The 20147-nt window shown below is 40.5% G+C and overlaps 2 protein-coding genes across 7 annotated transcripts in view; one reads left to right on the forward strand and one right to left on the reverse strand.

The window, feature by feature from the left end:
• Nucleotides 1-13986, reverse strand: part of SMYD4 (SET and MYND domain containing 4) — a 40052-nt gene extending 26066 nt beyond the window's left edge. For 2 of the 6 annotated variants that reach the window (XM_070044415.1, XM_060290038.1), the window contains exons 1-2: nt 13692-13986; nt 12684-12829 (exon numbers count right to left, since the gene is read on the reverse strand). In XM_070044415.1, coding sequence (XP_069900516.1) covers nt 12684-12817 — 134 coding nt within the window. In that variant the 5' untranslated portion in view covers nt 12818-12829; nt 13692-13986. Of the gene's footprint in view, nt 1-12679; nt 12830-13691 lie in introns of those variants that run through there. The other 4 variants (XM_030861838.3, XM_060290037.2, XM_060290039.1 and 1 more) reach the window with 4 other exon arrangements.
• A 107-nt stretch (nt 13987-14093) lies between these two features.
• RPA1 (replication protein A1) overlaps nt 14094-20147 on the forward strand; it is a 56343-nt gene continuing 50289 nt past the window's right edge. Inside the window, exon 1 of the mRNA XM_030861843.3 lies at nt 14094-14256. Within this exon, the coding sequence (XP_030717703.1) occupies nt 14224-14256 (33 nt within the window). The 5' untranslated portion in view covers nt 14094-14223. The remainder of the gene's footprint in view (nt 14257-20147) is intronic.

Here is a 20147-nt window from a genome sequence, read left to right on the forward strand (position 1 = left end):
AAGTCCCAGTAATTCTATTTCTAATTATTTGAGGGACTGCCATACTGTTTTTCATAGTGGCTGTACCATTTTACATTCCCACCAACAATGCACAAGGGCTCCAATTTCTCCACATCCTCACCAACACTTGTTATTTTCTGTTTTATTGTTTTGGATAGTAGCCATCTAATGAGTATGAGGATAATAAGGTATCTTGTTGTAGTCTGATGTGCATCCCCCTAATGATTAGTGATGTTAAGAGCATCTTTTCATATGCTTATTTCACGTGCTTATCTTCTTCAAAGAAATATCTATGCAAGTCCTTTGCCCATTTTTAAAAAAAATTTACTTATTTAGTTTGGGCTGTGTTGGGTCTTTGTTGCTGCCCACGGGCTTTCTCTAGTTGCGGTGAGTGGGGGCTCTTTGCCCATTTTTAAACTGGGTTTTTTGTTGTTGTCGTTGAATCTTAGGAGTTCTTTATATGGTCTGGATATTAATCCCTTAGCAGATGTATGATTTGCAATATTTTCTCCCATTCTGTGGGTTGCCTATTTAACTCTGTTGATATTGTCACTTGATGCACTAAATATTTTACTTCTCATGAAGTCTGATTTGCCTATTTTTTTCTTTTGTTGCCTGTGCCTTTGGTGTCATAGCCAAGAAAAAGATGCCAAATCCAGTGTCACAAGCCTTTGGCTTATGTTTTCTTCTAAGAGTTTTATGATTTTAGCTCTTAAGTTTAGGTCTTTGAGTTATTTTGAGTTAGCTTTTGCATATGGTGTAAGGTAAAGGTCCAACTTCATTCTTTGGCATGTAGAGTCTAACTAGGAAGCAGATAGAAAGAACCAAGTTCCTTCTTCTAGCCGTGCCTTCTCTTTCTAGAGCCCTAGAGAGGTAAAGCCTCTTATAAGGTCAATTGGCAAAGCAGAAAGTCCCAGCCCCAGCAGAGAGTACAGAAGATCAGAGCTGAGAAACTGTAGCTTAATAACTTGCACACATTCACACATACACATTTTTTTTTCCTGAAAGTAAGTGCACTCATCATTCAAGTTCACCTCTAAATATTTCAGCATGCCTCTGCTAAGAATAAGGACATTCTCCTATATCTTGATATCACAATATCATAATCATGCCTAAAAAATTAACACTAGGGACTTCCCTGGTGGCACAGTGGTTGAGAATCCGTCTGCCAAGGCAGGGGACACAGGTTCGATCCCTGGTCCAGGAAGATCCCACATGCAGCGGAGCAACTAAGCCTGTGCGCCACAACTACTGAGCCTGAGCTCTAGAGCCTGCGAGCCACAACTACTGAGCCCACGTGCCAAAACTACTGGAGCCCACGCGCCTAAAGCCTGAGCTCCGTAACAAGAGAAACCAATGCAGTGAGAAGCCCGAGCACTGCAACAAAGAGTAGCCCCTGCTTGATGCAACTAGAGAAAGTCCACGTGCAGCAACGAAGACCCGATGTAACCAAATAAATAAATTAAATTAAATTTAAAAAAATAACACTAATTCAAATATCATTTAAAATTTCTCCATTATTTCTAAAATGTCTTTTCTTTCTTTCTTTTTTTTTTTCTTTCTCTTTCTTTCTCTTACCCCAACCTGATGTCAGATCAAGGTTCTAACGTATTGCATTTAGTCATTTCTCATTAGTTTCTTTTGAGACAGTCCCATAATTTTTTTTGTTTTTCATGATTAAGTTTTTTTGAAGACTCAAGTCCAGGAAAACGTTACACATTCTGGTTTTGTCTCATTGTTTCCTCATGATTAGATTCAGGTCAAACAATTTTTGTCAAGAATATTAGTCCATCGTTAAATCTGTATACTTCTTGTTGTTTCAAACCAGGAGACACATGTCAGGCAGTCCCATCACTACTGGTGATGTTGGTTGGTCGCCTGGTTAAAGTGGTGACTGCTGGATTTCTCTAATATAAAGATAACTTTCCCCTTGTAATAAGTAACGTTAATAAGTAATCTATGGGGCCATACTTTGAGACCATGTGAATAACCTGTTTCCCAGTGATCTTTCTTCTAATGTTTGGAGCATCCATTGACGATTATTGCCAGAATCCCTTATTACACTGGGAGTTACAAAATGGTGATTTTCTAATTCTATCATTATTTCTAAACTTATTAATTAGCACTCTTCTGTAAAGACAAATGTTTCCCCCTTTTCTTCTTTTACTTATTTATGTATTTTTTGAGTATCACCATGGACTTAAAAAAATTCATTCTTATAAACCATTATCATCATTATACTTTTTGATGCTCAGATTGTCCTAAATTTGGCCAATGGAGACCTCTTCAGACTGGCTCCTATGTTCTTTTTTTTACTTAAATCCGTTAGTCTTTGAGCATTTCCTTGATTTCTGGCAAAACAAAGTATTCCATTTGAATCAGTGTAAAATCAAAACAAATAGGAAGGCAGTGAGTGCCGATAGTGAGTCTGTTAAGGATTCCCTAGGACACTGTAGATTATCAATGGGAGAGGTCCACCTGTCTCAAAAGGTCTTTGATATTGACAAAACGCATCTAATTTGGGAAAACATTTCTCAAAGACTGTAAATGGCAAGAAAGAAGAGTGTATGCCTGGCTTTAAGCTTTAAAGGCCCAATTCATACTTTCATTTACTGGGCAAACATATGGAGATTAGAAATTTAAATCTTTTTTGGTCATTTTAGATTATGATTGAATAGTTTTACAAACAGCTCTTTGGAACTAACTTGTTAAGTAGAGAAGTTTGGGGATGAAGTAGTAAGAGATACACAGAACTAATAAAAATAGAGGCAATTATTTACTTCAGGGAAAATAAGAGTTGTACAAGAAAGGAAATGTAATTCAAAGTATACTTTGTGGTTCGTATGATATTTACATACACATAAGGATATACACATTGAAAACTGGTTTAACCAGTATCATATTCTACTGGTTATATATTATAAATTATAATATAGTTATGATGATACAATGAGGGAAAAGCAAAGTATATACATGTGAGTTGGGGGTAAGAGAGCTAGATTTGGCATCTAAAACTAAAAATTCAAAAATAGCAATATTAGCATACTGTTTAGCAATACGAAATTAAATGCTGGAAGAAACAGAATGATTTTAAATATCAGTCTTTGCAGAATAGAAATGGGGAAGAGTAAGCGAGAGTTGCTGTTTTTCTTTATAAGTTTTGAAGTACTATTTGACTTCTTATACTACATGCATATTATTCTGATAAAAAATAAACTAAAAAAGGAAAATATTTCCATGTAATAAGGTACCAGGTCTAGGGACTTCCCTGGTGGTCCACAGTGGGTAAGACTCTGTGCTCCCAATGCAGGGGGGCCCGGGTTCGATCCCTGGTCAGGGAACTAGATCCCGCATGCATGATGGAACTAAGAGTTTGCATGCCACAACTAAGACCTGGTGCAGCCAAAATAAATAAATAAATAATATACAAATAAATATTTAAAAAAATAAGGGGGGCTTCCCTGGTGGCGCGGTGGTTGAGAGTCCGCCTGCCAATGCAGGGGACACGGGTTCGTGCCCCGGTCCGGGAGGCTCGCACATGCCGCGGAGCGGCTGGGCCCGTGAGCCATGGCCGCTGGCCCTGCGCGTCCGGAGCCTGTGTTCCGCAACAGGAGAGGCCACAGCAGTGAGAGGCCCACGTACCACAAAAATAAATAAATAAATAAGGTACCAGGTCTACATAGTTTTACAGGATTTTTCTACCAGCTTTAAAGAATCAAATAATCCCTACATTATATAAATTATTTCAGAGCATAGAGAAATATGGGAAGCTCTCCAGTTCATACTATGAGGCTATCATAACCCTGATACCAAGAGCTGATGAATAGAGCACACACACACAAATATATAGTCTAATACCATTTAAGAACATAGATATAAAAATCCTAAAAATAACCTCAGCAAATTGAATCTACCCCTGTGTTAAAAAAAATGTTAGATGATAACCAGAGTTATTCTCCAAAACAGTTCAGCTTCAGTAAATCTACTGATGTCAATTCTGCCTTAACAGATTAAAGTGGAATAAGAAAATGATCATTCCTCCCAAAATATATCAAAAAAAAGGACTGATAAAATTCAACACTTATTTATGATACAATATAGTGCAGCTTCCTTAAACTGATAAAGGGTATATACTATAAACCTATAGCAATGTCCTAAATGCCTGTTACTATTCAACATTGCACCAGAGCTCTAAATAATGCTATAATTAAAAAGTAAAAGAAGAGGTACAAATATTTGAAAGGAGGATTGCTGTTTGCAGATATACTTACTAAAAATTCTAAGTGGATTGGCATAAAAAATGATGAAATAATGTGAACGTACAGTGAGGTGGCCTATTATAAGATGATTCCTAGCTTATATTTATACCACCGATCATCAGTCAGAGAATGTAATTGGGGGGAAAAGTCTTATTCACAAGAACAACAAAAACCTTGTAAGAAGCAGAATAAATCTAAGAGGAAATGTGCAAAACCTATATAAAGAAAATGATAAAACTTTATTTAAGGACATAAAAGAAGGCCTAAACAAGTGGCAAGACATACCCTTTACGTGAATGAGGAAATTTAATATTGTAAAGGTGTCAAGTCTCCCTAAATGAATCTATAAATTCCCAATCAAAAACCCAACAACACTTTTTATTGAACTTGACAGTCAATTCCGAAGTTCACATGGGGGAAATGTACACAAAATAGCCAAGATATTCTTGAAAAAGAATAATGACTGTGTATATGTGTGTGGGAACTTGGCTTAACAGATAGCAAAGCCACATTTGTACCAGACTTCCCTGCTTTCAGCTGCTCCTTCTCACCACGTCTGGTAACAAAATCTCAGGGGCGAAACCATTCCTTGTGGTTGAAGTAGGATTGACCCCAATTTTGCAAGACCGCTGGGCATGTGTTACAGGCCTGGCCAATCAGAGGAGCCCACATCTTTGGTTGAAGGGGTGTGCATGCCATCAAAGTTAGGTTGGTCAGAGTCCAACCCAGAGCTTTTTTGCCAAAACTCTTAGGAAAGATGACCTCTTTTCTTGTGATTATTAAGCTATTATCAGCAGGCGCTCAAGGTTACCAATGGTTATACTGCCCACCAGGTGGAGAGAGTCTGTGTGACAGATGAAGAGATAGAGTCTGATGACATCTTCTGAGCTCCTGGATACAACTCAGCTTAAAAATAGATCTGCCTTTGCACATCCTAGTTTCCATAGCCTATAGATTTCCTAATTTGAGCTGGGTTTCTGTCACTTGAAACTGAAAAAATTCTAGTATGATACTATAAAGTCACAGTAATTAAAACTCTTTGGTTTTGGCACAGACGTAGAGTCTAGAAACTCATTTATAGATAAGTGGGAATTTAATAAATGTGGCATTTTGAAGCACTGAGGAAAGGATGGACTATTCAATAAATGACGTGGGAAAACTATCTGGAATAAAACTTAGAATATTCCTTCACATCACACACAAAAATAAATTCCAGATGGATTAGAGAGCTAAAACTAAAAGACAAAACTACCAAAAAAGTTAGAAGAAAATAAAGAATATTTTTATAATCTTGGGGAAGAGTAGACTATCCTAAGACACATAACCCAGAAACCATAAAAGAAAAAGACAGAAACGGCTGTAAAAAAGTTAAAATACATGCATGCAATTTATATATAATGAGACACAATAAGTAAAATAAAAATAGATAAATAATAGACTAGGAGAAAAATTAGTAGCATATATAATAGCAAAGAAATATATAGTCAGACTCATGAAGACCCCTTAAAAATTATTAAGAGAAAGACAGACAACCCGCTAGAGAAATGGGCAAAGGACACAAACAAAAACTCACAGAACAAATATTAATGAGTAATATCAGAAATGGTGCATTACTTCACTAGTAATCAGAATGCAAATTAAAACAAGATTATTTTGTCCTTAAGGTTGCCAAAATTAAAGACTGTTGCCTTCTGGGACTTCCCTGTCCCACTGGCAGTCCAGTGGCTAAGACGCCGTGCTTCATGGGACTTCCCTGGTGGCGCACTGGTTAAGAATCCGCCTGCCAATGCAGGAGACACGGGTTCGAGCCCTGGTCTGGGAAGATCCCACATGCCACGAAGCAACTAAACCCATGCGCCACAACTACTGAGCCTGTGCTCTAGAACCCATGAGCCACAACTACTGAGCTCGTGTGCCACAACTACTGAAGCCTGCATGCCTAGAGCTCGTGCTCCACAACAAGAGAAGCCACCGCAATTAGAAGCCCGCACACCACAATGAAGAGTAGCCCCCGCTCGCTGCAACTAGAGAAAGCCCGTGCGCAGCAATGAAGACCCAGTGCAGCCAAAAATAAATATATATATATATAAATTTATTTTAAAAAAAGACTCCGTGCTTCTACCGTAGGGGGCACAGGTTCGACCCCTGGTGGGGGAACTAAGATCCCTCATGTGGTGCGGTGCGGCAAAAAAAAAAAAAAGACTGTTGTTTTCTAACGTTGGCGAGGATATGTTCATGGTAAGTGGGTAAAGCCTTCTCGGAAGACAATTTGGAAGTATTTATTAAATTTAAATTGCTCATAACCACTGATGTAACAAATCTTCTAAGAATCTATCTTAAATTCTAAACATATGTACAACATATATAAAAGTTGTTCATTGCAGCATTGTTTGTGACAGTAAAAAAACAAAAACCACCACCTGGAAAGAACATAACTGCCCATCAATAGGGAAACAAATAAGTAAGTTGTGGCAATAATATACTAGCAATCTCATTTGGTTGCTAAAAAGATTAAGGTGTGATGTTGCAAAAACCCTCGAAGAACAAAGCACATAATCTAATCTAATAGAGGAGAAGAAGATACGTGCACATTTATGTACAAATGTACGAGAATACATAAAAAAGAAATAGAAAGTTCTAATAACTTGTGGTAATCTCTGAAAGAGAATGAGAAGGCTAAGGGGGAAATTTCATGTTTTACTTTATTAAATATTGTATCAATCTTTTGCGATGAGAATGTACTTGTATCTTACTAACATTAATAAAAAAGAAAAACAACAAGCCAAAGAAAAAAAAAGTATAACCCTAATTGTACCTAGTACCTGAACTGGCAAGGCGCAAGGTTGAATTATTTCATTCAACCAAAATCGGAGTGCCTCTATGTGCCAGACACGGTAATAGCTGCTGGCACAAAGATAAATATGAAAACCTTGAACTTGAAAGGTTATGTGTTTATGTGTATATATAAGGCTCTCATTCACGTGTCATGCTGAGTATTAATATGTGCCAGCCACTGAACTAAAAGCTTTACCAAACTATCACTCAATCAATATTTATTGAGTACCTGTTTTTTTGACACTACACTACTCTTGTCTGCAGAAAGACAAACAAATACAGACATGGTTCTTGCCTTCATGGAGTTTATAGTCTAGTAGTAAAGATAGACATTAATCAAATGATTACACAAATACAAAAAGGAAAGGTATGCAGTGTTGTAAATGCATAAAAAATGAAGATGACCCAGCAGGGACTCAGGGAAGGCTTTCCTAAGGAAGATGTGGCTGAGCCTGAAGGATGAGAAATTAGTAAGGGCATGGTGGAGTGCATAGGAAAAGCATTTCAGGCAAAAGAAATACCCTAAGAAAAGACCATGTGACAAGAAGCAGCATAGCGCACATCAAGAACTAAAAGAAGGCCCATATGTCTGAAAGGTGAGTGTGGTGAGAGAGGAAGCCAGAGAGATAGGCAGTGGTCAGACTGCAATGTCTTTTTTTTTTTTTTTTTTTTGCGGTACGCGGGCCTCTCACTGTTGTGGCCTCTCCCGTTGCGGAGCACAGGCTCCAGACGTGCAGGCTCAGCGGCCATGGCTCACGGGGCTAGCCGCTCCGCGGCATGTGGGATCTTCCCGGACCGGGGCACGAACCCGTGTCCCCTGCATCGGCAGGCGGACTCTCAATCACTGCGTCACCAGGGAAGCCCCCATCTCAACCATCTTAAAGTATATAGTTCAGTGGTATTATATACATCCATAATGTTATACAACCATCATCAACATCTATTTCCATCTCTTTTCATCTTGTAAAACTGAAACTCCATACTCATTAAACAATAACCCTCCATTCTCCCCGGCCCTCAGCCCCTGGCAACCACCATTTTACTTTCTGTGTCTATGATTTTTGACTACTTTAGGTACTGAAATTTATTATTTTTTATAGATTCCAATTCTCTGTTGGAATCTATCTTTTCATCCACCTTGTCCACCTTTTCCTCTAGTTTCTTCAACATGTTAATCAGTTATTTAAAAGACCTGGTCTACAAACTCCTGTATGTAAACATCAGTCAATCTATTTCTAATGTTCATTTTTTCTCTTCATTATGGGTCATTTTAATGTCCCTCCGCAGTTTAGTAATTTTGTGTTCCTGACACATTATGTATGGAAGACACAATGAAGCAACACAACACCTTCCACCATGAAAGTGCCCCCTTTCCCCTGCTAGGCAGATAGGATGAGGGGCTGGCCTACCTTTATCAAGAGCTGAATTTGATCAGCATTGGTCTACAGTTTTATTAAAACTCAGTACTCCTCTGGTTTCTTCCTATTCTTGGGTGTGGACCTCCTGAGCTTTTGGTTGAGAGACTGGAGGTCTCTGTCTTCTCATGCCTGAAAGTTTTGGTCTCAGGATGTTTTGAGCTAGGATTTTTAACTTATCATACCAGAGGTTCAAAATCCAGCAAATGTCTTGATAGGAAGATTGTATGTGTGTTTGTTGCAGGCCCCTTTCCACTAGGGGGATTTTGCTCCTCAGCATTGCAAGATTGCGGGAGATTGTATTCTGCCTTTTTGGTAGGCCTCCTGCACTTCCTGAGAACTCAGTAAACGTCCCATGAGGCAAACAGACTTTAAATTTGGGCCTTGAGTTTGGCCATCTTGTAGTTTCCAATCCATCACATCAGCCCCAAATGACCGCCAAAAGGTCTGCTGGTTTCAGTTTCCCCCAGGACAGTCCCTGTGCTTGGGGCCAGCCTGATCCTCAGCCTTCAATTACCCCCAGGAAAGACCATGGCTAGCGAACGCCTAGGAGGGAGTCTTCCCTCTCTGGAATTTTAGTCCTCTGGTCCTTGTTGCTCTCTGGTGTCTTTAAAAATATGATTATTGTCATATCAGTATTTTTTAGTTTCAAAAGTACTGCCTGTTGTGACCTATTATATCCTATCCAGAAGCAGAAGTCATATTTGCTAAATTTGAAAGAAATTCAGCATTCACAGTCCTAAAATGGACAAAATTGGGCAATGGATTTAATACGGGATATGAGGAAGAAGGAAAAATCAGGCATGACTCCTAGGTTTCTGGGCAGCAACTGGATGGATAGTGGTGTAATTCACTAAGGAATCATGATGATCTGAAGTAAAAAGGGGGAATGATCATGAGTTATTTTAAAATATAAAATGGGGGACTTCCCTGGTGGTGCAGTGGTTAAGAATCCGCCTGCCAATGCAGGGGACACGGGTTTCAGCCCTGCTCTGGGAAGATCCCACATGCCACAGAACAACCAAGCTTGTGCACCACAACTACTGAGCCTGCGTTCTAGAGCCCGCGAGCCACAACTACTGAAGCCCGTGCACCTAGAGCCCATGTTCTGCAACAAGAGGAGCCACCGCAATAAGAAACCCATGCACTGCAATGAGGAGTAGCCCCCACCTGCTGTAACTAGAGAAAGCCTGCACACAATGAAGACCCAACAGAGCCAAAAATAAATAAATAAATAAATATACATACACACACACACACACACACACACACATATATAAATGGTTCACAGGTTTCTAGTTTTAGGAACTGAAATAAGGCAGTGCAGTTCATTAAGATAGACACCACTGGAAGGTAATCTAATTTCGAAGACAAGATTGTGAGTTTGGTTTTGGATATGTTGAATTTTAAGTATCTTTGAGGCTTTAAGTAGTCATCTGATTTAGACATTTGTGTCTCAGAGAAGAAGTGAGGGCTGGAGATATAATTTTAAGGGTAATTGGCATATAGGAGGTAATTGATGTCATGGGTGTGAATGAGGCTGAACCGGTTGAGAATAGAGAGTGACTAAGAAAGAGCCTAGGCTGGAGTCTTGAGGAACTCCAACATTAAACAATCAGACAAATCCTCTTCTTTGATTTATATTCCTTTCAGTGCTCCAAAACTTCAAATTTGGATTCTTACTGATACTCCTTTTTGCTGTTAGTAAGCTGTATCAATTTATCTTGTATACCATCAGAATCCAACCACTTCTCATCATCCCCACTACTACCACCCTGGCCCAAATTACTATCACCTCCTCTCTCACCTGGATTAAAGCAACAGCCTTCCAACAATTCTCTTTATTTCCACTCTTACTCCTGCTATACTTAACACAGTGGTCAGAGCAATCCTTTAAAACAGGGACCGGGGGACTTCCCTGGTGGTGCAGTGGTTGAGAGTCCGCCTGCCGATGCACGGGACACGGATTCGTGCCCCGGTCCGGGAAGATCCCACATGCCACGGAGCGGCTGGGCCCGTGAGCCATGGCCGCTGAGCCTGCACGTCCGGAGCCTGTGCTCCGCAACGGGAGAGGCCACAACAGTGAGAGGCCCGCGTACCGCAAAAAAACAAACAAACAAACAAAAAAACCAAGGATCAGCAAACTTTCTCTAGAAAACCAGAGAGTAAATATTTAGCCTGCTTGGGCCAAGAGGTAAAATCGAGGCTATTACATAGGTGCTTATACAACAAAAGAAAAAACACGCTTGTAAAAATCATTTACTGACCAAATTCAAGGTATAATAATTGAGTACAATTTTTTTGTAACACAGGTCTACTAATGAGAAGAATGAAAAAAATTTTTAAAAAATGGATACCATTTTGCTAAACTGGGGTTCAAAGCCAATGTTCCCAATCATCAAATTGACTCCAAATATTTATCTGTAAAAACCATTCTTAGCTGATGGCCACACAAAAACAGGCAGTGGCATGGATTTACCCTGTGGGTCGTTGTGTGCAGACATCTGTTTAAAATATAATCAGATCGTATCACTCTTATCTCAAAACCCTGTGAATTAGTTTTCTATCGTTGTGTAACAACTACCACACATTCAGCAGGTTAAAACAATACTAATTTATTATCCTCAGTTCTGTAGATCAGAAGTCCAGGTGGGCTTACCTGGGCTCTCTGCTTAGGGTCTCACAAGGCTGAAATCAAGGTGATCTCTTATAGAGAGGATCTGGGCAAGAATCTATATCTAAACTCATCCAGGATGTTGAGTTTAGAACCGACAGAAGCCAGTTCCTTGCAATTATAGGTCTGAGGTCCCCATTTCCTTGCTGGCTGTTAGCCAGGAAGCACTCTCAGTTTCTAGAAGCTTCCTGCATTCCTTGTCATGTGTCATGTAGCTCCACCTTCAAAGTCAGCCAAATCGCATTCACACCTCATGCTTTGAATCTCTCTGATTTCCCTTTCTGCTACCAGCTGGGAAGAACTCTCTGCTTTTAAAGGTCTGGTCTGATTGGGTTACACCCACCCAGTAATTATATCTCAAAGTCAGGGGGCTTGGGACTTTCATTACATCAGCCAAATCCCTTCCCAGCAGTGCCTAGGTTAATGTTAGATTGAGTAACCAGGGGACCAGGATTGAGTAACCAGGGGACCAGAATGCTGGCGTGGGGGCAGGGGGAGCATCTTTAGAATTCCGCCTACTACACCCCGCAATAACTTCCTACTCAGGGTAAAAAGATAAGGCACTAAGAAAGGGTCAACTCGATTTGTGCCACCTGCTCTTCCCCAACTCCCATGCATGTCCCATTACCTCTCTGATGGTATTTCCTACCACTCTCCCTCTGGCTTACTCTGTCCATCCACCACTAGCTGTTCATCCAACTTGCTGTTGCTTAAACATGCCAGACACGCTCCCACCTTAGGATCTCTGCCTGGAATGCTCTTCTCTCAGATAGCTACTTTGTTAACTCCTGTATCTCCAAGACTTTGCTCCACTTTCACTCTTTCAATGAGGCATATCTGATTACACTACTTAATACTACAGTCTGTACTCTCGCTCCTGGCACTGCCTACTTCCCCTACCCTGTTCAATTTTTCCTTTTTTTCTACTGTATTTCTCACCTTTAACATACTATATATTTTAACTTATTTATGTTTATTGTCTGTCCTTCCTTGCTACAATTAAGCTCCTCAAAGGTAAGGATCTTTGTCTATCTTTTTTTAAATGATGTATTTTTTGTTTACTAAGCACTTAGCACAGTGGCTGGCACAAGAACCCACATGCCAACACAGCGGACACGGGTTCGAGCCCTGGTCTGGGAAGATCCCACATGCCACGGAGCAACTAAGCCTGTGTGCCATAACTACTGAGCCTGCGCTCTAGGGCCCGTGTGCCACAACTAATGAGCCCGTGTGCTGCAACTACTGAAGCCTGCGCACCTAGAGCCCGTGCCCCACAACAGGAGAAGCCACTGCAATGAGAAGCCCGTGCACTGCAAGGAAGAGTAACCCCCACTCGACGCAACTAAAGAAAGCCTGGGTGCAGCAACGAATACCCAACGAAGAAAATAAATAAATAAATAAATTTATATTAAAAAAAAAGAGATGTAATTTGAGAGCAAATCACAAAAGACAACGTTTTCCGCATCAAAATTTCCCTGGTTAAAGCTTCCACTCACTTACTGAAGAAGCGAAGATGAGTGAAGAAAGATATCGCTTAAAGTCTCTGCTGTAGAAATTGTAACCTGAATGGACTTGGGGAGCAAAGACCACTTCTGAAGTACGTATGATTTCCACTCATCCACGGGCAGATCCATGCTACTTTAAATCTAAAAAATGAATAAGAAAATAAGGAATTCGGATTTCTACAAATGCACAATTCTAGAAAGTCAAGATTTCATTCAAGCATGCATGAAGCAACAAAATCAATTCTTGTGGTCTCTTCCTATAGTTGTTTACATGCTGAGGAAGCATCTATTGTTTCTCACCCCAATTCACTCAACATCCCTTCATTCAGAAATATTTATTGAAAGCTTACTTTGTTCCAGGCATCATACTAGGTACTGGTTATACAATGATGAATCAGAACTCTTACCCAGTTCAGTATTTTCTTTTCAATCCCCAGGTCACTCCTTTAGTTCAAGCCCGCACCATTTCCTGTCTGGCATTCTTTCTGGAGTGTCATAACTAGTCTCCACGCCCTCAGACCCCCCCACTTCCCCATTCCAAATTCAGTCCATCTTCCACACTGAGACAGATGTCAGTACTCCGCCTTAAATTCATCAATGCTCCTCCTAGCATTTAGGGAAGCCCAGTACAAATCCTTCATTATTTGACTCTTGGCTTACTTTCTAATGCTCAAGTCTCACTTCTTCCTCTGTACCCTACTATCTAGCTACTCAAAGCTATCCCCAGCTTGCCAGGTTACTCATCTCCCTAGGTTTTACAAAGACTATTCATTGGCCCTACCCTCACTTGGAGTCCACCTGGCAAATTTCCCAACATTCTTCAAGACCCAGTTCAAATGGTACCTCCTCTGGGAAGCCTTCCCTGATTTTTCCACCTGTGATAGCAGCACACTGTCTCTCCTGGGGCCCAAACCATGTCTATCTTGAGTTAGTGCTCCTCACAGCAGAAATTCCCTCGACAGACTGTGCTCTCCTCTGAGGGTAGGGACCAGGTCTTTTTTACCTTGAGAGATTCCCCACTCTGCCAAGCTCAGGGTCTGGAACCTGCGGGAGCTCAGCTCTGGGCTGCTGAAGGAAGCAAGTCAATACTTTGACTACATCTAGTAGCAGAGTTACTAGGGCAACAGCTCTACCACTCCTCTGGGCTACCAATCAGTGTCTGCCCACCAAAGGCCGAGTTGGGACTCTCGGAAAGCTGCCGGAACTCCTCCACTCTGCGACCTTCGCTGCGTCCGCGTCACGCTTCGCGCATCACGCTTCGCGCGCTCCGTGGTTCCGCGCCCCGCCCCCAGGCCCCGCAATCCAGCGACTAGGCCCCGGACCTGGGCTCCGGTGAGTCACGTGGGCCGCCCGCCGTGCCTCGACCAATGAGGTGGCTGCTCGGCTCCTAAACCCGCCCCCGTGCCCTGCGCACGTCGGGAGGTCTTCGCGGTGCACGCAGGTCCTCTGGCCAATCGCTTTGGAGCGCGCGGGTTCCCTGGAGTAGAGCCAGGGCTGCAGGGGTGTCGGAGCGCAGTAGTTGTTGCGGCGGAACCATGGTGGGCCACCTGAGCGAGGGGGCCATTGCGGTGAGGAGACGCCTCGGAGCCGGGCGCGGGCCGGGGTGGCTGTGGGCCTTGGGGCTGTGCGGGGTGGAGAAGGGGGAGAGAACACGGGAGGAGGAGACAGCGGGGGCCGGGGAGGAACCGCCGGGTGACTCCCTAGAGTCATCACTCCTCAAAGCATTTTTCCCATCGTCTTTTAAACACGCTCATGTTTTTCCTGCTTAAGGAAATGAAACAAAATAAACTGTTGATTTTCACCCATCTCTCTCCCGCAGCCACTCTCTTTCTCCTCCCCTTCCCCATCCGCAGCCTAACTTTCCTAGAGTTGTCAGTTTTCAGTTCTTTCTTTTTCTCGCCTCCCATTAACCCTTCAACAGACTCCAATCAGTCACTCCCCTGATCACTATAGAAGTAACCCTGGCTAAAGTCAGCAGTGCCTCCAGGTCGTTAAATCCAACAGACACTTTTGAGAGTTACATTTACCCGAGTTTTCAGCAGCGTTTGACTATTGATCATCGCTTTCTTTTGGTAACACCCTCTTCTTTCGGTTTCTGTGGCTCAGCTTGGCTTGTCTTTCCCCGTCTGGAGATCTCTCTGTAAATTTTTGTTGACTCTTCTCCCGAGACAAATTACCATCTGTATGTCAATTGCTCACAAATATCTGTGTCCGGAGCCACCTTTACTCTGAAAGACAAACCTCTATCAGATGCGTACTTGATATCTCAAAAACATTTTAAATTCAACATGTCCCAAAGCAAATCCATTATCTTTCTAAATTTGGGCCTCTACCGTTCCCTGTCTGGATGAATGGCACCATTATTCATTAAGTTACAACAGCCAGAAATTGTGGAATCATTCTTGCTACACATTCCGTCACCCTGGATGTCCAGTCCCTCCCCAAGTCTGGTGTGTTTTACCTCCACATATATCTCTTAAATGCATCTACTTTTCTCCATCCACACTGGCACCATTGTTTCTGCCTGGCCTTCTCACTTCTACCCAGCATAACTCTCCTCTTGCCATTCCCATCATAGCATATTCCCACCAGTTCTTTCCTCCTTTCAAGCCTTTCCTTTTTTTTTTTTTTAATTTAAATCCGGGTATATTTCATACTCCTGCCTTCCACAGGGGCTTTGAACATTCTTTAACCTGTTCCTACTGCCTGGGTGGTTCCTCATTCTCCCCTTGCTGACTAACGTAACCTTCAAGTCTCTGCTCAGTTACTTCCTCAGAGAAGCCTTCCTTGACTCCCCTTGCTAGGCTAAATCCCTTTATTTTCAGCCCCTAATTCCTGTTTGTTCACGATATTAAACTCTGCCTTTCCTCTTCTGTCAAATGAGGTTAATCATACCTAGTACCTATTGCCTAAGGTTAGTGGGACGATTAAATGAGCTATTAATTTAAAGTGCTCAGTCCATGCCTGATGCATAATAAATGGTCATTGTATGTTACCTATTATTAATAATCACAGATGTGATCTTACATTTATATGTTGTTTATTTGATTCATATCAGTTACTTTCTGTCTCCCTCCACTGGATTGTAAATTCTTTGAGGCCTGAAATTATGTCTGGTTTTTTGCTCAACATAGTCTCCCCAGTACCGGAAGGACTACTGGCAAGTTTTAGGTGCCCAATAAATGTTTGCTAATTGCGCGTGAGGCAGGGAAAAGAAAGGGACAGAGATGGATGGGGAAGAACAGTTGGCAGAGTTGAGTGAATATTTTAATAAATTAGAAATAACCCTGAGAAGTGATTGCAAATTGTAGTCCTTGTTTACTTTATAGCTGCTACCTTGCATCTTTAAGACAAATTAGGAATTGTTCTTCACTTTCAAGGAAAGTGACTGGTATTTTTCAAATAATTTGATGGGGCTTCCCTGGTGGCGCAGTGGTTGAGAGTCCGCCTGCCGGTGCAGGGGACGCGGGTTCGTGCCCCGGTCTGGGAAGATCTCACGTGCCGCGGAGCGGCTGGTCCCGTGAGCCATGGCTGCTGAGCCTGCGCGTCCGGAGCCTGTGCTCCGCGACGGTAGAGGCCACAACAGTGAGAGGCCCGCGTACCGCAAAAAAAAAAAAAAAATGATGAGTTAGTTTTTGCCATATTCAAAATTTAGGAAACATATTTCCAGTGTTAGGTGAAGTATTACTTAGGTTTTGTTCATAAATGATAAGGAAAATTTGTGTGTGTGTGTGTTTGTGGTGATGGAGTGTAGAGTACCTTTGTCAAGTTTGTTTATCAGCTAAAGCAGGTAATATCATTTTAGTTCAAAAGGCATAGACCCCAAAGGGTAAGCACTAACACACAAATAGTGCATTTTCGGCAAGAGCGAACATAAAATAAGAGATTTTGCGTGGAACTATTGTGGTAAATAGAACTAATAGCATTTGTATCTTGAGTAATTAGGTAATACAAAGAAAGGGGAAGGGAATGAATACTTTTGATCTTTTCCAATGTGCCAGATACTTTATTATAGTCAGTAGTTACAGTAACCCTGTAAAGTAGATTTTTATCATTAACCCCATCTTACAGATGAAGTAATTGAAGTCCAGAGAAGTTAAATAATTTGTGCATGAGGTGAGGATTTGAACGTGTGCTCTGAACCATTCCATTCTGTTGTTTTGTATTTTATTCCTTCCAGTTTTATTGAGATATAATTGACATACAACACTGTATAAGTTTAAGGTGTACAGCATAATGATTTGACTTACATACATCATGAAACAATTACCACAGTAAATTTAGTGAATGTCCATCACCTCATATAGATACAAAATAAAAAGAAAAAAGTATTTTTTTCCTTGTGATGAGAACTCTTAGGATTTACTCTCTTAATAACCTTCATATATAACATTGTTAATTATATTTCATATATAGCATTGTTAATTATATTAATCATGTTGTATGTTACATCCCTGGTACTTATTTATCTTATAACTGGAAATTTGTACCTTTTGACCACGTTTGTCCGGTTCCTCCTCCCTCTACTTCCTGCCTCTGGTAACCACAAATCTGATCTCTTTTTTCTATAAGTTTGTTCATTTGTTTGTCTGTTTTTGAAGTATAATTGGCTTACAATACTGTGTAAGTTCTTGGTGCACAACATAGTAATTTGATATTTCTGTACATTACAAAATGATCACCACTGTTGCTTTGTATTTTTATTAGCAATGTTAATTTGGAAAATTTAAGTCAGTTCTGTCTTAAGTGTATATATCATGCTATATGTCCCAGAAGAGTAAGTCTTATATTCACTATTTATGATGACACAAATAAATTAAAAAGAATGGTAAGGTACTACATGTATTTGGTTTTAGAATCAAATAAAACAGAAAGGTGCTTGATGAAATTACTGACCTGTCCCTTCCCCCAGTTCTGTTCCTTTAAGAAAAAAAAACAACACCTTTACTGAAGTTCAGTTTGATTTATGTATGACAAAAACTATAATACGTATTGTTTACAAACTATATCAGTCTGTAATACATCAAACTATATGCAATAATGCATCAAACTATATGCAGTTCGATGAGTTTTGACAAATGTATACACCACCCCAATCTGCTCCTTTCCCATCCCCTGCCCCTACCCTAGGCAACCACTGTTTTGGGTTCTGGTTTCTATCACTACAGGTTAGTTTTGACTGTTCTAAAACTTCATATAAATGGAATCAAATAATATGTACCCTTTGTGTCTGGCTTCTTTCTTTCAGCAAAATGATTTTTGAGATTTATCCACGTTGTTTCAGTAGTTCGCACCTTTTTATTGCCCAGTAGTGTTCCATGGTATGAATAAACACAATTGTTTATTTACCTGTTGAACATTTGGGTTATTTTCCTTTTTGGCTATTATGAATGAAGATGTTATGAACTTTTATGTACAAGTCTCCTTATGGAAATATATTTTAATTCCTCTGAGATAAATATTGGGGAGTGCAGTTGCTGGGTCATGTGATAACTGAACATTTAACTTTATAAGAAATTGCTAAACTATTTCCATAGTGTTTATGAGAATTCTGTTTGCTCCATTTCCTCACGAACACTAAGTGTTGTCAGTCTTTTTAGGTTTACCTATTCTAGTGAATGTGGAGTGGTGTCTCACTGTGATTTTAATTTGTGTTTTGCTGATGACTAATGATCTTGAGCATCTTTTCATGTGCTTATTGGCTGTTTGTATTCCTTCTTTTGTGAAGTGTATGTTCATATCTTTTGCCTGTTTAAAAAATTGGGACGTGTTCTTATTAGTTAGTTGTAAGAATTCTTTATTTAATCAGGACACGTCTTTTGTTAGATAAAAGCATTATATATATTTTCTCCCAATCTGAGGATTTTCATTCTTTTAATGCTGTTTTTTTTAAAAATAAATTTTATTTATTTATTTTCAGCTGCGTTGGGTCTTCGTTGCTGCACACTGGCTTTCTCTAGCTGCGGCGAGCGGGGGCTACTCTTCGTTGTGGTGCGCGGGCTTCTCATCACAGTGGCTTCTCTTGTTGCAGAGCACAGGCTCTAGGCGCGCAGGCTTCAGCAGTTGTGGCACATGGGCTCAGTAGTTGTGACTCGCGGGCTCTAGAGCACAGGCTCAGTAATTGTGGTGCACGGGCTTAGTTGCTCCGCGGCATGTGGGATCTTCCCGGACCAGGGCTCTAACCCGTGTCCCCTGCATTGGCAGGCAGATTCTTAACCACCAGGCCACCAGGGAAACTCAATGGTGTATTTTTTTTTTTGCGGTATGCGGGCCTCTCACTGTTGTGGCCTCTCCCGTTGTGGAGCAACAGGCTCCGGACGCACAGGCTCAGCGTCCATGGCTCACGGGCCTAGCCGCTCCGCGGCATGTGGGATCTTCCCAGACCGGGGCATGAACCTGTATCCCCTGCATCGGCAGGCGGACTCTCAACCACTGCACCACCAGGGAAGCCCCTCAATGGTGTTTTTTTAAAAGAGCAGTTTTAAATTTTCATGTTCAGTTGGGTTTTTTTGGTTTTGTTTTTCCTTTTCTGAATTGTATTTTTCTGTCCACAAAAATCTTTGTCTCCCTCAAGGTTACAAATCTTTTGTCCTGTGTTTTCTTCTAGAAGTTTTATAGTTTTAGTTTATATTCAGGTCTGTAATCCATTTCAAGTTTACCTTTTTATGTATGGTGTATAGATCATTCTTTCCATTGCAGATATTCAGTGTTTCAGCCCCATTTGTTATAAAGACTATAATGTTCCATTGAATTGTGTTGTCACCTTTGATAAAATTTATATATATGTGGGTCTATATCTAGAATGCCTATTCTGCAATTGCTCTATATGTCAGTACTTACACCAGTACCACATTGTCTTCATAACTGTAGTTATATAGTAAGTCTTGAAATTGGGTAGTATAAATTCTCCAGCTTCATTCTTTTTCAAAATTGTTTTACTGAATCTAGGTTCTCTATATTTTCATATATATTTTAGAATCAGCTTGTCAATTTCTAATAAAGCCTGATGGGATTTTGATTGATAGTACATTACATTTATAGATCAATTTGGGATCAGTTGGCTTCTTACAGACATTGAATCTTTCAAACCATGGACATGCTATATCTCTCATTTACTTAGGTTTTCTTTAATTTCTCTCAGGGTTTTGTAGTTTTCAGTATGCAAATCTTGCATATGTATTGTTACACTTAGGTTTTTTTAATGATATTAAAATGGTATTTTTAAAAATTTCATTTTCCAGTTGTTAATTGGCAGTATATAAAAATACAGTTGATTTTTGCATATTAACCTTGTATCCTGAAAACTCGGTAAATTGACTTAGTAGCTTTTTGTAGATGCCTTAGGATTTTCTACGTACATGACTATCTGCACATAAAGACAGTTTTATTATTTACTTTTCAATCTTTATGCCTTTATTTCTTTTTAAAAATATACATATATATATATATATATTTTTTT

This window comes from Globicephala melas, chromosome 20 (assembly GCF_963455315.2).
Source record: "Globicephala melas chromosome 20, mGloMel1.2, whole genome shotgun sequence".
Lineage (NCBI taxonomy): Eukaryota > Metazoa > Chordata > Mammalia > Artiodactyla > Delphinidae > Globicephala > Globicephala melas.